At 44.5% G+C, this 22,025-nt stretch overlaps 1 protein-coding gene across 1 annotated transcript; it reads right to left on the bottom strand.

Moving 5' to 3' along the window:
- Positions 1–7,075: 7,075 nt before the first annotated feature.
- LOC135112677 (uncharacterized) lies at positions 7,076–17,499 on the bottom strand. Its single transcript, XM_064027325.1, has 6 exons — positions 17,287–17,499; positions 12,800–13,150; positions 9,919–10,252; positions 9,422–9,683; positions 8,360–9,298; positions 7,076–8,014 (listed from the first exon to the last, which is right to left on the bottom strand). Exons 2-5 carry the CDS (start codon positions 13,139–13,141, stop codon positions 8,662–8,664), a joined length of 1,575 nt encoding a protein of 524 aa, XP_063883395.1. The 5' UTR covers positions 13,142–13,150; positions 17,287–17,499; the 3' UTR covers positions 7,076–8,014; positions 8,360–8,661.
- Between the last annotated feature and the right edge of the window lie 4,526 nt (positions 17,500–22,025).

Genomic DNA, 22,025 nt, shown 5'->3' with positions numbered 1-22,025 from the left:
CTCTCTAACAAGCCCTTAATATATTACCTTGAGGATAAAGTGTGACAGCTCAAAGCAAATAAATCACTGACTGATGTGAACAACACCTCCTTTGGCACTCCATCCACGCACCACTCAAACTGTGACCACCTAACTCACTCCCACACATAACATGCCCGTCTTGTTAGTCTTACTGGGTCCCGGGGCAGGCGTGGGCTCCACCGTGACCTTGTCTTGAGGGGAAAGAAAACAGATGAAGGAACTGGCTTGGGTTTGGAGGGATGGGATGAATGGTGAAGGTTAATGGTGAATGAGATAAGAGAGAGAAGTATGAGGGGAAAGAATAGTGATATACATGAAGCTATGTTTAATGCACCTTCTTTTATGGTTGTAGGGTCATCCTTCTCGCTCTGAGGCACCATGCGGGATGACAAAAACACACTGAGAGTTCTTCTGCACATAAGATGTAAACAATACACTTCCGACTTCATTTTTTATATGAGGTGAATCAGAATCATGCAAACTTTTCTACTGTATGGTGAGATTATTATTAAGAAACGTCATTTTAGTTTAGAAATTTTCTTTGACATCACGTTTTGAGAGAGGGTCGTAAGATTTCATGGGCCAAGCCGTCACACTTGTTTTGGCCACTGCGCGGCAGGCCACTACTTGGACCATCTCAAACGTGGCGTCTTATCTCGACACCTTTTAATAGGCTGTAGCAGAGATTATACAGGTTTTCACGGATGCTCTAATGTTTTTAGTGATATTTTAACAAGGATTCTGCATTATCAACAGAAACAAATCCATGAGAGCGACAAGTCAGCTGGAAACTCTTAAAGTGTTTCAAAACGCATAGCTTACTGATAATTCTTCATAACACGTAGCAATATCCTTCTTTGGCTACTTCTAGTCCGTGATACAGGTGTATAGATTAACCATCACTTTTAAGGAGGAAAAATAAGACAAGAACCAAACAAATAACAGAGAGGAGAGGGCCAGAGCAGCAAAATGAACTAAAATAGCACTGCCTAGTCCAAGGGGCGCCTGGACAGGATCGCCAACACAGCCATGACCGTTTATTGAGGAAAAACATCTCTTACCTAACAACTTATTCTTACCAAATATGAGTTTCTTGTCACACACACACACACCACAACACAAGGAAAGGAAAAGAAAAATATAGATGTTAGATGTACAACCCTAATCCCAAGTTACAAACAATTACCGTTACTCTACCTTATAAAGAAGGGGTTACCCTGCAGTTCCTCGTCTCCTCTCTTCTGTTTGATCTCTCCCCACTTCTTAGTACATTGTCACTCCTCAGTAGTATCTCGGGTTTTAACTTGGTACTGTTTCCACAGGTGTTCAGTTCAAGCAAACCACGAAATGGAGGAAAATTTATGACTGTTTACGTATGTGCGTGCCCGCCGCCGCCTCAGCACCGCCAGCTGAGCACTAATGTTTTCCGACATTCCAACGGCACTCCTTCGTATTATTATTACTATTATTTGCTTACCTATTTACTTGTTTTTAGGGCAAGCTTTCTTTCTCAATTCCCGTATTTTTTTTTTTTTCAATCTGTATACATATTTTTTTCTCTCAATTCTTCCTCAAGCTTTTACATAATTCCCAAATAGTTAACTACAGTAAAATCTCTCTTATCCGGCATCAAAGGGACCGCCGACATGCCAGATACTTGAATATTGCCGGATACTTGAATAGAAGTTAAATTATGTCCACGATCACCACCCTACACTCACGCATCTTACCATAACAAAGATCAGCTGATCTGATCAGCTGCTTAAGTGTAAGCACAACACGCTTTCTCTTTTCTACAACTTTAGGCATGATGAAGGCGTCAGGCGATTAAACAGTGCACACGCGGGACTGAGTCACTGAGTAAACACAGTGCAGTGGGCCGCGGTTGGCGCGAAGCAGTGCGCTTTGGTGGCGAGGGGACAAAGTATGCCTCGCGCGGGAATTTTAATCGATATTTATGAGTACACATTGATTTTTTATTGATTTTAAGGCTCGGGGAAAAATGTGCCGGATACTTGAAGCTGCCGGATACTCGAATGCCGGATGAGAGGGATTTTATTGTACCTTGTTAGCCTTTCTTCTTGAAATACTTGTTTGCTTCTTCGTTCTGTACTTGCTTAATGAATAGTTGTATATTTCATTTTGCAGTCAATAAAGTTACGGACTTGTTTAATATGGATCTTCGATTATATAAACACTACGAAGCCCAATCTTTTTGACAGTCGCATAAGACAATAAGGGAAAAATTAGGTTGAGAGAGAGAGAGAGAGAGAGAGAGAGAGAGAGAGAGAGAGAGAGAGAGAGAGAGAGAGAGAGAGATGGTGACACACACACACACACACACACACACACACACACACACACACACAGATGAAACCCTTGTAAACGAGCTCCCTTCCCACTTCCCCTCTTCGGCTCCTCCATGAAGGGTCCTTAAGATAAGCCCGCCTTTTGACAGTCCTTTCAGCCGCCCCTTTAGCCGACCCCTTATCTCCATCAGCCACTATCGCCGGCGGGGAGATAAGGGCTGAGGAATGTCCCGGCAACCCTTTATCTTGGAAGTGTTTGAGGCGGTGCTAAATGGTTTTAATTGTATAATAGGCTTTTTTTTTCATTTCTTCCGGTTTTATATTGACTAGAAGAGGTTCGTTTGTTTCTTTCCATTGATCAATTTCTCTCTCTCTCTCTCTCTCTCTCTCTCTCTCTCTCTCTCTCTCTCTCTCTCTCTCTCTCTCTCTCTCTCTCTCTCTCTCCTCTCTCTCTTGTTTGATCTCATTATCTTTTATTTTTTTGTTTGTTGCCCTGCTCCATATTTTGAAGATGAGAAGAGGAGGAAGAGGAGGAGGAAATATGTTAGAAAAGAAAAATACGTAAGTTCTGTAATAATTTTCAAAACTCTTTCATATATAACTTCATCTTCATTTCAAACAAAAATGTAAATAAAAAATCACTACAAACAGAAAAGAAAAAAAAAACAGCAAGAGGAAATACGGCAAACACAAAGATCTTCACAATAATTCATTTTATTCATAATGCATAAGGATATAGTTATATATATTAAAATGTATGTATAAATAAATGTCAATTTCTCTCTCTCTTAACACGAAACACCTACAGTATGTACACTACACGCTCCTATTTACACTCTTACGTACATAACAACGCACGCAGGGACCGCAGTGCACACGCCTCACCTACTATTGGGAAAACTCATAGAAAACGCATGGAAAAGTGTTAATCTTCAAGAAAAAATAAAAATAAAAATAAAACGACAGACATACACACTGATTTGCATTTTCGTCACTCAGATTTACACCAGTTTAGAGATTTCCCAATAGTAATGATAATAATGAACAAGGTACGATAATTTGTGAGGAAGTGTATGTTTTCTTTTATTTATTTATTATTATCTACTGGAAAACACAGGACTCACCACACCTATTTATACTTAAATCAAAATTAATGCAAGTAACCTATTTACTTCCTGCCTCGCGTTTTGACTACTTTGGCGAGGCGGGTAGGGTTAGGTTACCTGTAGAAAGTGGCAGGTGAGTCTTTCCCCAGACACACACACACACGAGGGCGTGCTGCTGTGTTTTCACCTGCGTGCTTCACGAGGACAAGGCCGAGAGCTGCTATTAAAGTGGCAGGTGATAAAATGAAGATGACAATAATAATAATAATAATAATAATAATAATAATAATAATAATAATAATAATGAGTAATTAAAGTAATGATCAAAGTACGATAATTGATAAATGTGAAAGAAGTGCGGCCGCCACGGAACTTTGGTAAACAAGACAAGGTGAAATATATACAATGCTTAATACTAATAATACTTAACAGGCAAAATACAACGTACGTACGTAGCTTTGAATTTTTTTTGGCATTCCTAAATGGATAAAAAAAATCAAAATGAAAACAATTACGCTTACAAAGGCAGTGAGTGACAACAACAACAACACAAGCTCAATACAACTTCTCTTTGTTAGTTAAGAATAAAATAATAATATGATACAATAATGCCACGATGATAGACACAAAATAGAAAAAAAAAAATAATTCTCTCTCTCTCTTTCGAAACTAATAAAACCTGAACACATAATTGGTCCACGAGGCTCCTTCATCAGCCAATCAGACACGCGATAGGGTCTAGACATTGCCCAATCGCATGTCTCTCTCAGGGACTCGAATCAAGCAATCAAGCGCATTTAACGGTCCCCAATCAACCAATAGAAGGAGTTGGATCCTCTGACAGGGGTAACAGAAGGAGTTGGATGCTCTGATAGAGGATTAGATACTGAATGGAGTCTTTGAGCATCTATGAAGGAAGGATTCAGAGCGGTCAAGAGTCTTCATCCTTATACCAATCCCTCTCTCTCCCCTCCCTCCTTTTCTTTCTCTTTTTCCTTCCCTCCCTTTCCCTCCACACAAGAGGGAAGGGTTGGAGGAACAGACAGATCTTTCATACCACTAAATTCCATCCTGTTCTTTCCTTCTCTTCTTTATTTTTTTTTTCCTTCCTGTATCTCTCCTCCTTCCATTTTTTCTTCTCCGTTCTCTCTCGTCTCCCATTTCTTATACGCAGTCTTTCAATTTGCATCTATCTTTTCTTCTTAATTTCCCTGCGCTACGTTTTGAAGAAGGAGGAGGAGGAGTGAGGAGGAGGAGGAGGAGGAGGAGGAAAGCGAGAAGAGATGCAAAAATGAGCAGAGAAAGAGAGAGAGAGAGAGAGAGAGAGAGAGAGAGAGAGAGAGAGAGAGAGAGAGAGAGAGAGAGAGAGAGAGAGAGAGAGAAATATATTTTGTACTAGTTAGCAAACAATGTAACACACTTAAACTCTAATATTCGATACGTGACTTAGAGAAACTGACCTAACATAAACAGGAAGTAGTAACATACACATATATTTTAATGCAGTACACACTAGAGAGAGGGAGAGTGAGTGGGTGGGGGGGGGGTGCTCTAAAACCTAACAAATGTGTGAGAACCCAACACTGGATGGAACTAAATATGAACACTATCTACTATTTGGTTAGTTCAGCTGCTGTTCGTGCTTCCTCGGCGGTAGACACGAAATAAATTGAGAAAAAATTATAATAAAAGAAAAGATTAGTGTGTAGTAGTTATGAGGTAAAAAATGGTGGTGGTGATGATGATGATGATGATGATGATGATGATGATGATGACGATGGTGATAATGAATGAATGAAGTATGAGAGGCAGACCACAATATATAATTAGATAAAAAGATATAAATAATTAATGAGGAATAAGCAAATTTTGAGATGGGAAAAAAAAATAATAGAGAAAGTTTTCGTGGGAACATAATGATTGTTTTTCCCACGATGAGTCACACACACACACACACACACACACACACATACACACACACACACACACACACACACAACACACACACACACACACACACACATACACAAAACAATGAGGTGCCATAACTGCCATCACCTGAGCACCTGTTATCAATTACACTCAGGAAACCACACCAAAATTACTCTTCTTCCTCTACCTCTTCTTCCTCCTCCTCCGCCTCCTCCTCTTCATCATCCTCTTCTACCACCATCAGATCATTTTTTTTTTATTTTTGGAAGGTAGCAACTGAGAGAGAGAGAGAGAGAGAGAGAGAGAGAGAGAGAGAGAGAGAGAGAGAGTTGGGAAAATTGCATCCGTCTTAAAAGAAACAAAGATGATTATATATAAAAAGAAGAATATAGGTGAACAGGAAGAGGAAGACAAAACACAAGAGGGAGGAAAGAGACCAAAGGGCGGGGCGAAGAAGGAGGAGGAGGAGGAGGAGGAGGAGGAGGAGGAGAAAATAGGCTTGCAAGAGGGTAGGGTCATGCCACACAAACAAACAAACACACACACACACACACACACACACACACAACACACACACACAACACACACAATTGGTTCATGACAAGCCCAAACAAAGTCACTCAAGCACAGAAAGCTAAATTACTAGTTAAAATTTGACCTTGAGGGATTTTTGATAATTATTCCTCTACCATCGCTACTGAGTCGAGAAATTATAATGAAGCGCGTACATTTCCAGCGATAATAAGGAATGGGAGAGATGAGAGTGAAGGAGAGATGAAAGGAAGGTGAATGAGTGGCTAGGCGAGAAAGGTGATAACGGATTGTGATGGTGGTAAGTGAAGAGATGCTACTTTTCGTGATGGTTTTGGTGATGGGGATATGATAGGTGATGGGCTGCTATTGAGGTGAGTGGTTTGGTGAGAGGTGATGGGTTTGGTGATGTGATGGTGATAAAAAGTGAAGGGGGTGCTACTGAGGTGAGTGGTTAGTGGGAGAAAATGGTGATGGGCAGTGATGATGAGGGCAAGTAACTGGTGGTGGTGATGGGCTGCGTATGACTGAGCGGTTATAACTTGCAGTAAAGAGGAAATGGATGAGAGAAAAGGAACAGGGTATAATTTAGTTGACCCCATATTTTGCAGGGGGCCAGACAATAAGTGACTAACAACTTAGGCAGTGAATGTATGGCCCATATACTGAAACCCTTCTGCCGGCACCTACACTATTCAAAAGCCCCTAGTTGAAGTTACACGGGCTTTTAAGAGTGTTTTTTTGGGGGGTTGCAGTGATAGATTAATAACATTTCTACATTATTAATACGAGAAACACTCTTGAGAAACCCGCTAAATATCTCTGTGGCCTTGGAAAACAGTGGCGGTGAAAGAGAGGAGGGTTCCTAAATACGGGACGATGCAAGGAAGGAACCAAGACATCCTCTCGGGCAGAAACCACCACCGGAGTGAGAAAGGGAACGTGAGGTGAATGAGAATGACTTGAGTGAGTGAGTGGAAAGGAACGGAGCGTGACAGGGCAAACAGGCACACAATAACTGATGGTGACAGATACGAGAACCTTGACACAGACATTCAAACAGATTCATTAATTATTTCGCATCAGGAAGGGAGAGACAGAAAGAGAGACAGAGAGTGAGAGAGAGAGGAAAAGATAATCCTTGCTCTACTCTCTTCTCCCACACTTCACCAGTAGTTCTTCATCAAATACCTTCAATTACAAGCAAGAAGATCCAATGTTTGTTCTTCCTAATGTAATCCGGTGCCCTCTTGTTGCACGGGAGGAAGGACTGGGTGGGGAGGGAAGGGCTGGGGCGGGAAGGGAAGGGGCGGGGCGGCAGTACGTAGGTTCCCACGACCGTAGCCCCGCCCCACCCACTCCGCCCCGCCCCACCCCACCCCGCGGCACCTTCAGGTCAGAGGAGCTCACACTTCCCAGGGGTGGAAAGAACCGTTCCTTCAAACTGCTCTTTTCCCTTCCTTCCTTCCTCCTCCTCCTCCTCCTCCTCCTCCAAGTTCACGGCCGCGGGTATTGTTTCCAAGGGTAATGTCACGTCCTTCCTCCTCCTCTTTTACCTCTTCCTCCTCCTCCTCCTTCTCTTTTCTTTTTTTTTTCTCTCTCTCTCCCTCTTCTTCTTCCTCCACCACGGTCTTTGTTCCATTCCTCCACTTCTGCTTCCACCGTCATTGTGTTTTTTCCCCTCACCATCACCACCATCACCATCACTGCCATCAACATCATCATCAGCAGCACCACCACCACCACCACCACGATCATGACAGTCGCGGGTCATTAGATGTGTGAAATTTTTGGTGACATCTTAATGAATACACAAAACAGGAGGTGGCCAAACTCTCATTGGTTTCTACTTAACTGTCTTTGCACTTGTAATGACGTTCTCCTCCTCTTTTTCCTCTTCCCTCTCCGCCTCTATCTTCCTCTTCTCCCTCCTCCTCCACCTCCTCCTCCTCCTCCTCCTCCTCAGCACCATCAGTACAGAACAGTTCTCAGCGAGCACGAATAGTTACAGTCTCCTGGTGTTCTCTGCTCTTGACCTATCCAGTCACTCCGTCCCGTCCGAGGCCTCGTTGTTCCCAAGAGACACTGACTGTCGCCTCTGGGGCAAGTTACCATCTGAAGCGAGAAGAGAAGAAAATTGTATCAAAAATCTTTTTAAAGTTCACCATTTGAAGAGAGACAATCAATATAAAATGTGTCAAGTGTCTTACAAGTAGCATTTGGAAAGAGAAAAGAGGAAGAAATGTCAAGTGTCTTTAAAACTCAGACGAAAGAAATTACTTCCATTAAAATGCAGTGAGTTTGGCTGAATAAAATCCCCAAGACAAAAAGATTTGAATGACAGAGAAAGTAGGGAGCAACGCGGCGCGAGGAGTGCAAAAAGGGAACAATGGCTCGCTAATGACTGAGAAGACTGCCGCGGCAGCAGCACATACAGATGGCGTTTCAAGGGTAACTCACCTAATCTTTGGCATGAGTCTTCGGGGCTCCGCGGGGACGGCGGCTCTCAGATGTAGAAGCAGTTCTTGTAATTCCGGCAGCACGACGTCCGCCTGACGGGGAGAGGCGGCGGCCTGCCCTCCCCCGGGACACTAACGGTCCTGGGTGGCGCTGGTGGCGGGGTGGAGGTAATGGAGATGGGGGTGGTGGTGGGGGCGGATGAAGAGAGGCTTGCTGGGATGCAGTGGGAGGGGGGAGGCGGTGGTGGTGGTGTCGCCAGTCTGCAGGGTGGGCAGGGAGCTGCTTGCGACAGGTGGCGGTGTTCAGTATGGTCCTGGGCACCGGCGTGGGGGGCAGGCTGATGGTCCTGAAGGCCGCGGGGGGCTTGGCAGGGTGAGGGGTGGGGACGGGAGGTTTGGAGGTGACCCTAGGGGGAGGGGACTGAGTGGTACCACTAGGGGGGGGCAGGGCTTGGAGGGCGAGGACACTGGGGAGGAGGCAGGACACGACGAGGAGGAGAACACTCCCGAGGACGACGACGTGCCTGAAGACAGACTGGCACCTGACGACACACTGGTACTGGAAGACACACTATTGCCTGACGACACACTGGCACTCGAGGACACACTGGCACCTGAAGACACGCTTGAACCTGACGACACACTGGAGCCCGACGACACACTGGCACCTGACGACACACTGGCAACCTGACGACACACTGGCACCTGACGACACACTAGCTCCCGATGACACACTGGCGCCGGACGACACACTGGTGCCGGATGACACGCTAGCACTCGATGCCACACTGGAGCCTGAAGACACACTGGCGCCCGAGGATATGCTGAGGGCGGAGGAGGCGCTGGAGGTGGAATGGAGGCTGCCGATGGTGGTGTTGTGGTCCTCGTGTTCCGACTCCGTATCAGTGCCGGAGTGGTCGAGGCTGCGGCGCCAAGCCACCTGAATGGGAGACAGGGGAAGGGAGTTAGGGAGGAAGGGGCGGCAGCTTGTGGGTGTGGCAGAGCATACTGGCACCAGTAAGGATAACGACTGACGGCTGAGGAGCGTTGGCAGGCTACTCACCCTGGGCGGCAGGGCGATGCCGTAGGCTGCGGTTCGGCGCAGCACCAGCGACAGGCGGGGCCGCGCCGCACGGGGCCACTCGCTCTGCACCAGCAGCGGACACTCGTCGCGGCGCAGTGGGCGGTCGCTGTAGGGCGTGGAGCACACCTCGTGGATGGCGTAGCGCGCCGGGCTCTCCTTGCTGTTGTAGCAGTTGAGCAGCAGCTGCACCAGCTCCTCCGAGGTGGTGGCGGTAGCACACTAGCAGCGACTTGTACTGCGACTGTGGGAGGAGAGGAGAGAGAGATGGTTAGCGTGTGTGTGTGTGTGTGTGTGTGTGTGTGTGCATCACTAGCAGAGAGCGGCAGCACACCAGCACAGACGTGTACTGTGGCTGTGGGAGCAGCAAGGACAGGGAGCGTCAGCGTGTGTACGTGTGCAGGTGTGTACACCACTACAGTGTGGGGGGGAGTTGGGTAGAGACACACGTACATACACACACGTGCACCACTACTCACCCCGGGCATCAGGATGCCGTCGTGCACGCGCACAAGGCCGCCGCGCCGCACGCCCACGCTGAAGCGCGCCTCGCCGCGCGGGCGGCACTGCTGCAGCTCCGCGGGCCGCGCCTGGTCGTCCAGCACCAGCAGGCGCCGCGCGGGGGCGCCCGCCCCCCGGCGTGCGCAGCGTCACCTCCATGGTGACGAAGAAGAGGTTCGGGTCGCGGTGACGCAGCCTGAACTTGGCCAGCAGCATCAGCACCAGCTGGCGGCACGTGGTGCCCGACGACAGGCTCAGCGTCTTGTACTCCATGTCCGGACGCAGCGCCCTCAGGTACACCTTCACCGGGGTCTGTGGGGGAGAGAGGAGAGGGTCACGGAGGCGGCAGGAAAAAACCATCACAACTGATGGTGCTGTGCTGTCCCTCCATACTGAAGGAGGAGGAGGAGGAGGAGGAGGAGAAGGAGGAGTAGAGAAGAGGGTGTGGGAAGGGAGCGAGAGGAAACCGTGTTGCCCTCCCGACCCTATTACCACACCTTCTCCTCCCTCCTGCTCCTCCAGTAGCCGCGGGTGGTCGGGGGGTCGAGCCAACTATGTGGAGGTCACGTGACAAAAAGCTTCGGGTCGCCTGGAGGTCACGTCGCTCGGGGCACACCTCTTGGGCACGAAGGCGGGAGGAAGAGACGCCAGGCGGGGGAAGGAAGGAATAAAGGTGCTGAGGAGGAGGAGGAGGAGGAAGGGTATGAACAGCAGAACGACAAAGAGGAAGGGGGGGTGTGGGAGGGAAGGACGAAGACGGCGAAGAAACATAATGACTGAAGCATGGAGATGGGACAGAGCAAGTGAAGATAACGCTGCAGCAGAGAGGAGGAGAGAGGAAGTCTGCCACAAAGCCTGACTCCGTGAGGTGGTTAAGCTGATATTAATGACGGAATTGAGGTCCACGGAAATGTAACAGGTGAGATAATTGACAAACGGCAAAAACAAAGCAACAACAAAGGAACGAGTGTCAGGAGGAGGAGGAGGAGGAGGAGGAGGAGGAGGGAAAAACTTAACCAAGGCCAAACAACACAAAGGGACAAACTATAAAACAAAGAGCAAGCGAAACAAACAAACAAACAGACAGACAGACAGAAGGAATGAATATAAATAATAAGGCAAGTGACAATTAATGAAACAGAATGCAACAAAAAAAAAAAAATGAAACATAGATAAAACACAGATAAAAACATAAATAATAAAGATAGAAGAACAGGAAGAGTAATGGAGATAGGGAAGAGAGGAAGATTAATAATATAATGAAAAAATTAGGAAAAATAAATCAGAGAGAGAGAGAGAGAGAGAGAGAGAGAGAGAGAGAGAGAGAGAGAGAGAGAGAGAGAGAGAGAGAGAGAGAGAGAGAGAGAGAGAGAGAGAACAGATAAAACAAACAGTAAATTTCAAGAACTGAGATGGAGGAAAATAACAAGGAAAGAAAAGATAACTAAAACACACACACACACACACACACACACACACACACACACACACACACACATACACACACACACACACACACACACACACACACACAACTAAAACAATCCCAGCGCATATTTTCTTTTCTCTGTCTGTTTCATCACCTGTGTCTCTATTTTCAATCTAAATACTCTCTCTCTCTCTCTCTCTCTCTCTCTCTCTCTCTCTCTCTCTCTCTCTCTCTCTCTCTCTCTCTCTCTCTGAATAAAACCAAATTATTGAGTCGGGAAAGGGACAGAAAAAAAGAAAGTTAGGCTAAAGGAGAGAAGGAAGAAGGGAGGGAAGGAAAAGGAAGAGGTCAGGGAAAGAGGACAGGCAGGGAGACAGAAAGGGAGAAAAGGGAGGGAGGGAGGGGGAGAAAAGGAGGAAGGGGGAGAGGGAAGGAGACTCTGATGGACGGAAGAGGGCTGTCAGGGTGGCCACACACACTCAAAGGGAGAAAGAGAGAAATAAGAGTAAGAGTAAGAGGGACATCGGATTCCTCTTCCTGTTCTCTTCCTAACACATCCTCTCTCGCTCTTCTTCTTCTTCCCTTCCTCGTAGTTCTTTTCCTCTTCGTCTTTTCCTGGTAATCATAAGAAACCCTAATTTGCTCAGCTTCACATTAAAAATTAAGAAAACTAGGCCAGGAACTTTTCATAAACGTTTCTTCTCATTCACTTTTCGCCTTTACCCAATGAAGACGCTTAAATTCCTTCAACTTCCAAAGAAAAAAAAATAGCAAAATTAAGCCAGTCTGTCATTATAAACGTCTCTTCTCTTTTACCTAACAGTAAAGCTTAAATTTCTTCAACTTCCCATGAAAAATTAAGACAAACAAGCCGTTACTCATTATAAACATTTCTTTTATAGTCAAGCCCTTATGAGTTTAGACAGCAGCAGAAAACGTTTGTCGGTGCATGAAACCGTCTGTCAACAGTTGCATAGATGAGGACAATGAGGAGGCTTTCGCAACACGAGTGGCAGGCAACGCAACAATTGCTTTGGGGGTAAAGGAGGTCGTGGAGGAGGAGGAGGAGGAGGAGGAGGAGGAGGAGGAGGAGGAGGAGGAGGAGGAGTGTCCGTCACGCACACAGCCACGCGGGACGAAGGAGAATAAGAAGACAGGAAGGATAAACATTGCAGCCAGTCACCCACGATTGTGTTGAGAGAGAGAGAGAGAGAGAGAGAGAGAGAGAGAGAGAGAGAGAGAGAGAGAGAGAGAGAGAGAGAGAGAGAGAGAGAGAGAGAGACAAAGACAGACAAACAGACAGAAAAAAACACAGATAGAGAGACGAATAAACATCCACTCACCCCCCTCCCCACACACACAAACAAACACAAACACACGCACACACAAACAACTCCCAAACAAACACCTCCCTAACCCACAACACTTACCGAGGGCGAGTCACTGAGAGAAGACGTGGAGGAGCATCTCGAGGACAACCTTCCCGTGGCGAGGGACGAGAAGCTCAAGGTGGAGTGAAGACTAATAGTATCCGGGAACTCCTTGATAGACAGGTGGTGGTGGTGGTGGTGGTGGTCATCCTTGAGAGAGATCGTGTCCCCCAGCGGCTCACCCTTGAGGGATAGGGTGTCGGGGGCGCGCTGGGGGGAGGGAGAGAGGTCCCCCTTGAGGCTGAGTGTATCCGGAGAGACGCTACTCGAGCCGCGGCAGGTGAGTTCAGAGGAGACGCGGCCGAGGGAGGAGGTGGAGCGGTAGGTCACGTGTTTAAGCATCGCCAGCACCTGCAGAGGGAAGAAGAAGGGGAGGTGAGATGATGCTGAAGAAGATAGGAGACTCTAGCCAGTATTCATAAACCCTTTGCTCTCTCACCACACCTATTTTCAAAGGCTACAGATGATTAGTCATATTCTTCAAGAGTGTTTTTCCTGTTAATAATGTAGAAATCTTGTCCATCTGCCACTACAACCATAAAAACACCCTTGAGAACCCGTGTCACTTCAACTAGAGCCTTAGGAAAAGAGTGGAGGTGCTGCCAGAAATGTTTCAGAATAAAGCTCTGTGATGAAGAGGGTTGTCAGGGTGGCCACACACACTCAAAGGGAGAAAGAGAGAAATAAGAGGGACACTGGACTCCTCTTCCTGTTCTCTTCCTAACACATCCTCTTGCACTCTTCTTCCCTTCCTCTCAGTTCTTTTCCTCTTCGTCTTTTTCTGCTAATCATAAGCAACCCTAAATTTCCTCAGCTTGCCACGAAAATTAAGAAAACGAGGCCAGTTACTCTTTGTAAACATTTCTGCTCAAATTTACTTCTCGCCCATCTCTTCCTAACACGTCCTTTCTAGTCCACGGAGGTAAGAAAAGCAAGGGAGGGAAGAAAATATGGTGAAATGTCAATGAAGGAAGAGTAGGTGAGAGAAAGAAGAGGTGAAGGAAGATGAAACGATTGTAATGGAATAGAAGGAAAGGGAAGGAATAAGGGAAGGAAAATGAGATTAAGTCATGAAGAAAGGAAAGAAGGGAAGAAAGGGGTAATGAATGAGGGAGAAAGGGAAGGAGAGAAGATATAGGTGAGGGAAGAAGCAAGGGAGGAAAGAAAAGGAGAGCGAAAAGGAGATAAAGAAGAAAGATGAGGTTAGATGATGGAGGAGGGAAGGGAAGCGGAATGATGGAAGAGACGGGAGGGAGAAAATAGGTTAGATGATGAAGGGAGGAAGATAAGAAAAGGAGATATAAGAGGGAGAGGAGAGGAAGAGAAAACAGTAACAAGAGAAAAGTAGTAATAGTGAATGAGAGAGAAGTAAGAGAGAAAACTAAAACAAGGAGAGGTGAAATGTTTATGGAGAGAAGTGTTGAGTGAAAGGAGGGAAGGAGGGAAAGGAGGGAAGGTGATGAAGGAGGATGGATTAGGTGACAGAGAGGAGATGATAAATGAGGGAGGTAATGAGAGAAAGAGAGGAAGTAATGAGAAGGACGTGATGATGGAAGGAGGAAGTGATGCGGAAAAAAAGGGAGGTGAAGGAGGTGAGTAAATGAGTAATGGAGAACAAGAAGAAGAAGAAGAAGAAGAAGAAGAAGAAGAAGAAGAAGAAGAAGAAGAAGAAACGGAGGTAGGGAACTGTAACAACTACTACTACTACCACTACTACTACCACTACTACTACTACTACTACTATACTAAATCACAACTATTAACAACTATTAATACTTCCAAAGCACATTAAACCTTCTCTCTCTCCCTCTCTCTCTCTCTCTCTCTCTCTCTCTCTCTCTCTCTCTCTCTCTCTCTCTCTCTCAAGCACCTTACCTCCGAGCCCCAATTCACCTTAATTAACTCTCACATTACTTCCTATTTCATCATTACAGGTGTGACTTGTACTTCCTAGCGAGCTAAATCATTATGGCACTTCCTATTTCGCCACCTGGGTTGAGTCTTTTCATTATTATCACTGCTAGCTTCCTCTCACTTCCCGCCTTCATATTGTCGTGAAAAAAAGGACCAGGTAATGATGACGTAATTAGCCAAAGGTGAAGGAGGTGCAACGCCGTGCTAATTACAAGGGACGTACGATAACCCTGAGAGAGAGAGAAAGAAGGGGGGAGAGAGAGAAAGGTAAGCAAGGTGTGACAGGTGAGATAAGAAGGACATTTACACTTATTCTCACAGTTCATTTCTCTCTCTCTCTCTCTCTCTCTCTCTCTCTCTCTCTCTCTCTCTCTCTCTCTCTCTCTCTCTCTCTCTCTCTCTCTCACGTCATTCGTTCTCTGTGGTCACGCCTCCGCACACACACACACACACACACACACACACACAGACACACACACACACACACACACTATGACTCCTATTCACTTTCTATCCTCATCTTACGCAGAACAATAATAGTGATGTTCCTCTCTATTTCTAATCTTCTTTTTTCCTTCTCCTCCTCCTCCTTCTCCTCCCACTATTCCTTATCCTTCTTCTACAATGCATACCTTAATAAAACACCAAAATTGATATGAGAGAGAGAGAGAGAGAGAGAGAGAGAGAGAGAGAGAGAGAGAGAGAGAGAGAGAGAGAGAGAGAGAGAGAGAGAGAGACCTGGCATCACCTACGCCACCTACGCGGGAACCTTGTCACTGATATAACCTGCTGTGCTCTGCTACCCACCTTCGTTTCAATAATGCTAATGATCCTGGCTAGGCACGCGGCTGCTGTCTCTCTCTTACCCTCACCCTCCCTCACTCTCCTTTGATCTCATTCCACCTCCCTCATGTCCTCAATTCTCTTCCTCCCCCCTCTATTCGTCCTTCCTTCAGTCCCTCACCCACCTCCCCCCTCCACGACCACACCTGTCCTTCCTCACCTCCCCTCCCCCTTATCGTCCCCCAATCCACCTCCTTCCTCTGAGATACTGTTGCTTGTTCACTCTGTTTCTCTGTTACCTGTTACATTTTTCCCACCTGTTCCTCTACTGTTACCCAAACGTCGCTTCTTCCTTCCTCTTCTTCCTGTACTTATTTTCCACTCACGTACGTACGTAACACACACAAACACACTCGAACATTTTAAAGATAAAAAAATTTATTCTACATGGTCGGATGTATGTTTGGTGTGTGTGTGTGTGTGTGTGTGTGTGTGTTTTGTTATCTTATTGTTGTTGTTAACGTTTTAGTTGCTTTTCTTTGTCTGTTCAGTGCATTCATTCACAAACAAACACACACACACACACACACACACACACACACACACACACACACACACACACAAGAGTATCCTTAGAAGGGTCGAGTACGTATTATGTAACATCTCTCTCTCTCTCTCTCTCTCTCTCTCTCTCTCTCTCTCTCTCTCTCTCTCTCTCTCTCTCTCTCTCTCTCTCTCATAAGCATCCAAGACACAAGAATGAGAGTAAGTGACTGTCCTTTTATCTCCGTCGGAAATCCGGAGGCGATACAGCATGCTAGAGGATGTTTGTAAGGAGCTGAACTAAATGTTGCCTGAATGAATAAGCAAGAGAGAGAGAGAGAGAGAGAGAGGTCAGTGGCTCTAAGGTGGGAAGTATGCAGGTGACTGATACAAGTGTGTGGTTGTGTGAGGGTGATGAGTATTGGTGAATGGTGGGAGTGTGATTGCTGTTGTTGTTGTTATTGTTGTTGTTGTTTTGAATGTGTTGTGTAGATTGTGTGATGTTTTGACACTAAAAATATCTTTATTACTATGTACGCACCTCCCTAACACACACACACACCACACACACACACACACACACACACACACACACATATATAAATACGAAATGTACTTCACAAGGTCACACTTAAAGATAAATCCCCCCTCCCACTGTTCCCTTTGTTTTTGTTTTCGTAATTCCAAGGATGCACGCAGCACAACGTAGCGCATCTCTACGCAGCGAAATCTACGTTACTCTCTCTCTCTCTCTCTCTCTCTCTCTCTCTCTCTCTCTCTCTCTCTCTCTCATAGTTTATTGATTTCCACAAGTCTTAACAGGTGCCAATGGTAAAATGTTTAATAATGAAGCACCTGTAAACAATATTCACCTGTGCATGCTCTAAATTATCTTCCTAATTCATCACTACTACTACTGTTACTACTACTGCTGCTGCTGCTGCTGCTATTTCTACTACTACTACTATTACTACTACTACTACTGCTACTACTACTACTACTACTATATTACTACTACTTCTACTACTACAGCTATTTTTTCTATCATCTCAGCAACATCACAATACACACACACACACACACACACACACACACACGACATGTAGTATAAATCACCACTTACGCACCACCACACACATCACAATACCACAATCACCACCACCACTTTACTCATCACCACAACACCATCACTACCACTCTGGCTCATCACATCACCACGCCACATCATCACATCACAAGAAGCTCACCTTATTTTCATAGCACACTAGTAATCCAGAGGCAAACGTCCTGCTATTCACAGCCACATCCTGCCACGAACTGTTCACTCGCTAGGCACAAAAAGGCTTCAGGACCCCAGCGTTACTAGGGTCCGACGCTGGTCTCTCACAAAACCGCACTGATGGGAAGCGCACACCCTACCTCACTGACTTTTGACGCTACACTGACGCTGGGCACCGCATCTCCGCCTTACTTCTACTACTACTCTACTCGCTCCCAATGTTTCCTGTTAGCAAGATAAACAAGTAAGTTACCCAGCTCTGCAGTGAAATAAGGTCCTCTGGAATTATAGAAAGCAGGTTTAGGTGTGTTTATGTAAAGTGGTGTATTAGTGTAGGGGGGAAATTCTGATTTGAGTTAGTGTGGTTCTGCGTGGCGTGCGGAAAGTGGCAACCTCACCGGTGACGTCACGGTGCATCTCTTCCCGCGCGTGTTTGAACCGCGCGTGTACTATAGTGTCTGTCCTCTCTATGTGTGTTATGTAGGCACTTGTTATATCATAGGAAGTCTGAAGGAGCTATAAAGAAGCTATAAAGCAAACCACGGATACAAACAAAATAAAAAAAGGAAAATGTAAATAAATATAAATAAATAAAAAAAAACAAAATAAAATACCAAATAAAATTGATAAATAAACAAATAAATAAAATGAATATAATAAATAAATAAATAAACAAACAAATAAAAAGATCAAAATCAAAGCGAAATAACAACTACGTACTGATACAATGACAAATAAACCAAAATAAAAACCTGTGATGTACCAGTTACTAACTTTTTTATTATTATTATTATTATTAACAGCACGAGTGGAAGAGATTAGTGAGCAACCAACTCGTTTTCCCAAAACATTTCACCGTCCTATCTCTTAAATTTAACAAGTTGTAATGGAAGTTATTTGGATTTATAAGCAAGCATTTAGTATTTTAATAAGTTTAACAAGAAGTCTGCACCACCAATGGCAAAAACACTCATGAGAATATGTGGCCTTTGAAAACAGTCCTGGTGAGGGAATGACGCATAAAATAATAAGTCCTTGAATAAGAGTTGTACGCATTTTAGAAAGTAAGAATGGAGCGTTTTAGAGGATGTGATAAAAAAAAAAATTGGGTTTACAAGAAGGTTTTTAGTATTTTACCTAGGTAGATTAACAAGAATTCTACTCCATCAATAGCAAACACACACACACACACACACACACACACACATGAGTAAAAGTACGTAATTTTAGAGAGTGAGACTGGAATGTCCGTTACCTAGCAGTGGACAGCTACACATGTGCTGGGTGGCTGAGAGAGCGTGGTGCCTCCTCTCGTCCGTGCCATGTGGGTTAGGGACTACTGTACGAGGCTAGGGATGGGAGGAGTGGAGGGGAGGGACGGTCATGTGGCGTACCCTAATATAACTCCGCTCGGAACATTTTAAGTGGCTCTCATTACTTCATGTCGTCTTCCTCTTGCGTCCTCTTCCCTCTTCTTTTCCTCTTTCGTATATTCACGGTTGTTGTTTTATTCTTTCCTTCCTCTTGCGTCCTCTTCCCTATTCTTTTTTTTTTCTCTCTCTCTCTCTCTCTTTTACTCACGGGCGTGTTTTCTCCTCCTCCTCCTCCTCCTCCTCCTCCTTTTCTTCTTTCTTTCTTTATTTGTTTATTTATTTATTTATCGATTTATTGATTCATTCATTTAATTACTATTTCACATTATACATTCTGAATTCAGTCTTTTTGTATTCCTCCTGAGTGTAAGTTCTTATATTCACATGATCCCTCTATTATTATTTTCATGGCAATTTATTTTACTCTTAATATTAATGCAACATTTGTAATTTAACTCGAAATCTATGTTTATGATATCACGCTATTAACCTTTTTTTTTCTAATTTTATATTTAATTTCGTCTTTGTTTCTTTTTTTTTTTTTTGTGATTTAAGCCGATATTCCTACATCATATTATTTATCATAGTTCTCCGCGAAATTTATTCATTGCCTTCCTAGAGATTTTTTTTTTTTTTTTTTACTCTTTTCCTCTGTATCTATATTCATATTGTATTTATCATTTTTTTTTTTTTGAAGGCCTTTCCTCTTATTTTTCCTCAACATTTCCGTCGCAGCACCCAGTTTGATTATTATATATTCGATTAGATCCTTTTTTTCCTATAGTGAGTCACACAACATCCTCATTATGTCTGGTTTTATGCTCCCACCCCTCACGTCCACTCCATCCCTCTTCTCTGAATCCAAAATTACTCTTATCTCGTACATGATTTTCCTCCTAAGTTTTCCTAGACCCCAACACACCCTCCCTTCCAGTCTCTCTCTCTCTCTCTCTCTCTCTCTCTCTCTCTCTCTCTCTCTCTCTCTCTCTCTCTCTCTCTCTCTCTCTCTCTCTCTCTCGCAAAACTCCACGGCAGAAACCCATATTTTTGCATTTTACATTTTCCTATTTTCATTTACTTTTTTTATACCCAGATAACTAAAGCGTATCACAAGCCACACAAATCAAACTCTCTCACACACACACACACACACACACACACACACACACACACACACATCTGAGTACTACTACAACTACTCATTCATCCTTGTCTTCATCATCTTCCACGTCGTTATTGCCATCGTCATAAATCCCTCCTCTTCGTCTATACCCGTCAGGTCTCGAGACGCCAAGAGCTCTGTGGGACGTGAGCTGGGGACGTGGGAGTAATGGAGGGCAGAGTTGGGGGGGGGGGGGAATATGTGGGTGTACTGGGGAAGAGAATACTGAGGCAGCGAAAGAAGGGGGAGAAGGACAGAGGCAAGAGGGAGAGGGAGGGAGGGTAGCGTCTGGTGTCTGCCGATCCGGGGTACACACTATAGGCGGTGAAACAGAATACAAGGGCGGCTTTATATCAGGAGGGAACAAGTGGTGAACTGTTGATGGGAGGACGAGGAGAACAAGAGACGACGAATAGGACGAGGACGAGGAGGAGGACGAGGAGGACAAGGGAGAGGAATGGAAGGAGAGGGATGAGAAGAGACTACTGGAGTGTTGGTAACAATAACACAGCAACAGAGAAAAAATAATGGACGTGTGGAGCAGGAGGAAGAGGAGCAGAAGAAGAAGAAGAAGAAGAAGACGTGAGAATCATTGAAGAAATAGCAACAGCAACAGCAGAAACAACAACAACAACAACAACAACAACAACAACAACAACAAAACAGCAACAGCAGAAACAACAACAACAACAACAACAACAACAACAACAATAATCATAATAGTAATAATAATAATAATAATAATAATAATAATAATAATAATAATAAACCAGCAACAAGAAGGCCTCACCACTCCGGTCATTGATACCAGCAGGTGTGTGCCAAACCTCGGGTGTGTAGGAAGAAGATAAACAGACCGCGATAAGTCACGTTGTTACCTTTTAATCAATATACTTATGTAGCCGCCTTTGATTCATGAAACGCATAAAAAAAATAGTAAAAGAATGTAGAATGACAGTTACTTCACCCACTCACGCATTTTTCTATAGTTAACTTCATTCTATTACATTCATTCCTCTTCATCCAACTCCACCCTTACTTCCCAAATCTTCACTCTATCCACATCACCGCTCCATTCTCTCACAAAATCCTTTGTCATATATAGTAATTTACTATTTCATAACTTCCTTTTAGAAATACTTAAAATATAAATAGACTGATAGATAGATAGCTAGACAGAATGACAAAGGCAGACAAAGATGGATAGATAGACTGGTAGAAAGACAGACAGACATATAGACAGATAGATGGACATAGATAGATAGATAGATAGATAGATAGATAGATAGATAGATAGATAGATAGAAAGAGATAGATAGATAAATAGAAAGAAAAAAGATAGATAAATAGATAAAACAAATAAGAAAAAATTGAAGGATGTGGAATGACGGTTACTTCATCCACTTATGCACTCACATATCACTATACTCACTCAACTTCACTCCACTTTACTCCATTCATTCCTCTTCATTAACTCTTCCCTCACTCCACGATTTATTTCTCTCCACACTGCACCATTCCACGCCCTCACAAAAGCTAATGCCATACGTACTATAATTTACTACTCCGCACCTCCAGTTTCTATACATCTGAAGCAGCTTTCTTCTCCCATAAGGTCGAATTTTGTATCCGATCCCCATTGAAATCCGTGTCGTAAGTATATAAATGGCTTAGCACTGTCTGCCCGTCGAGTACAATGTATATTATTGATTGACCTTTTATCCTATGACCTTCTTAATGGGCCTTTTACTTCCTTTCTCTCCTCCCTTGCCTTCCCTCCCTCCATTCTCACTTTCCCTTCTTTTTCGCCGCTCGACGCCACTGTCCGCTCGCAGAAAATAGGTTTTATATTTTCAAACAGAAGCTGAGTTTCTATTGTCTTTTCTGGCCAATAATCGCATCCTGTTTATGGGGCTCCGGAAAGAGACGATGGAGTAGAAGTAATGATAACAATGAGAGAAAAGGAAAGGGAGGGAATGAGGTGTGGCGAGGGACGGTGGTGGTGGTGGTGATAATGATGGGAGGAAGTGGTGGTGATGATGGTGGGTGGTGTAGCAGTATTAATGATGATGGGAAGATGTGGCAGTACAGAGATGTAGCGACAGTAATGTTTGCATTATGGATCACTGAGGTAACGGTGAAGGGAAAGATAGAGATGAAAAAAATAAAATA

Source organism: Scylla paramamosain, chromosome 24, assembly GCF_035594125.1.
Source record: "Scylla paramamosain isolate STU-SP2022 chromosome 24, ASM3559412v1, whole genome shotgun sequence".
Classification (NCBI taxonomy): Eukaryota; Metazoa; Arthropoda; class Malacostraca; order Decapoda; family Portunidae; genus Scylla; species Scylla paramamosain.
Note: the sequence above shows the minus strand (reverse complement) of the source record. Positions and strands in the feature narration are given on the sequence as shown.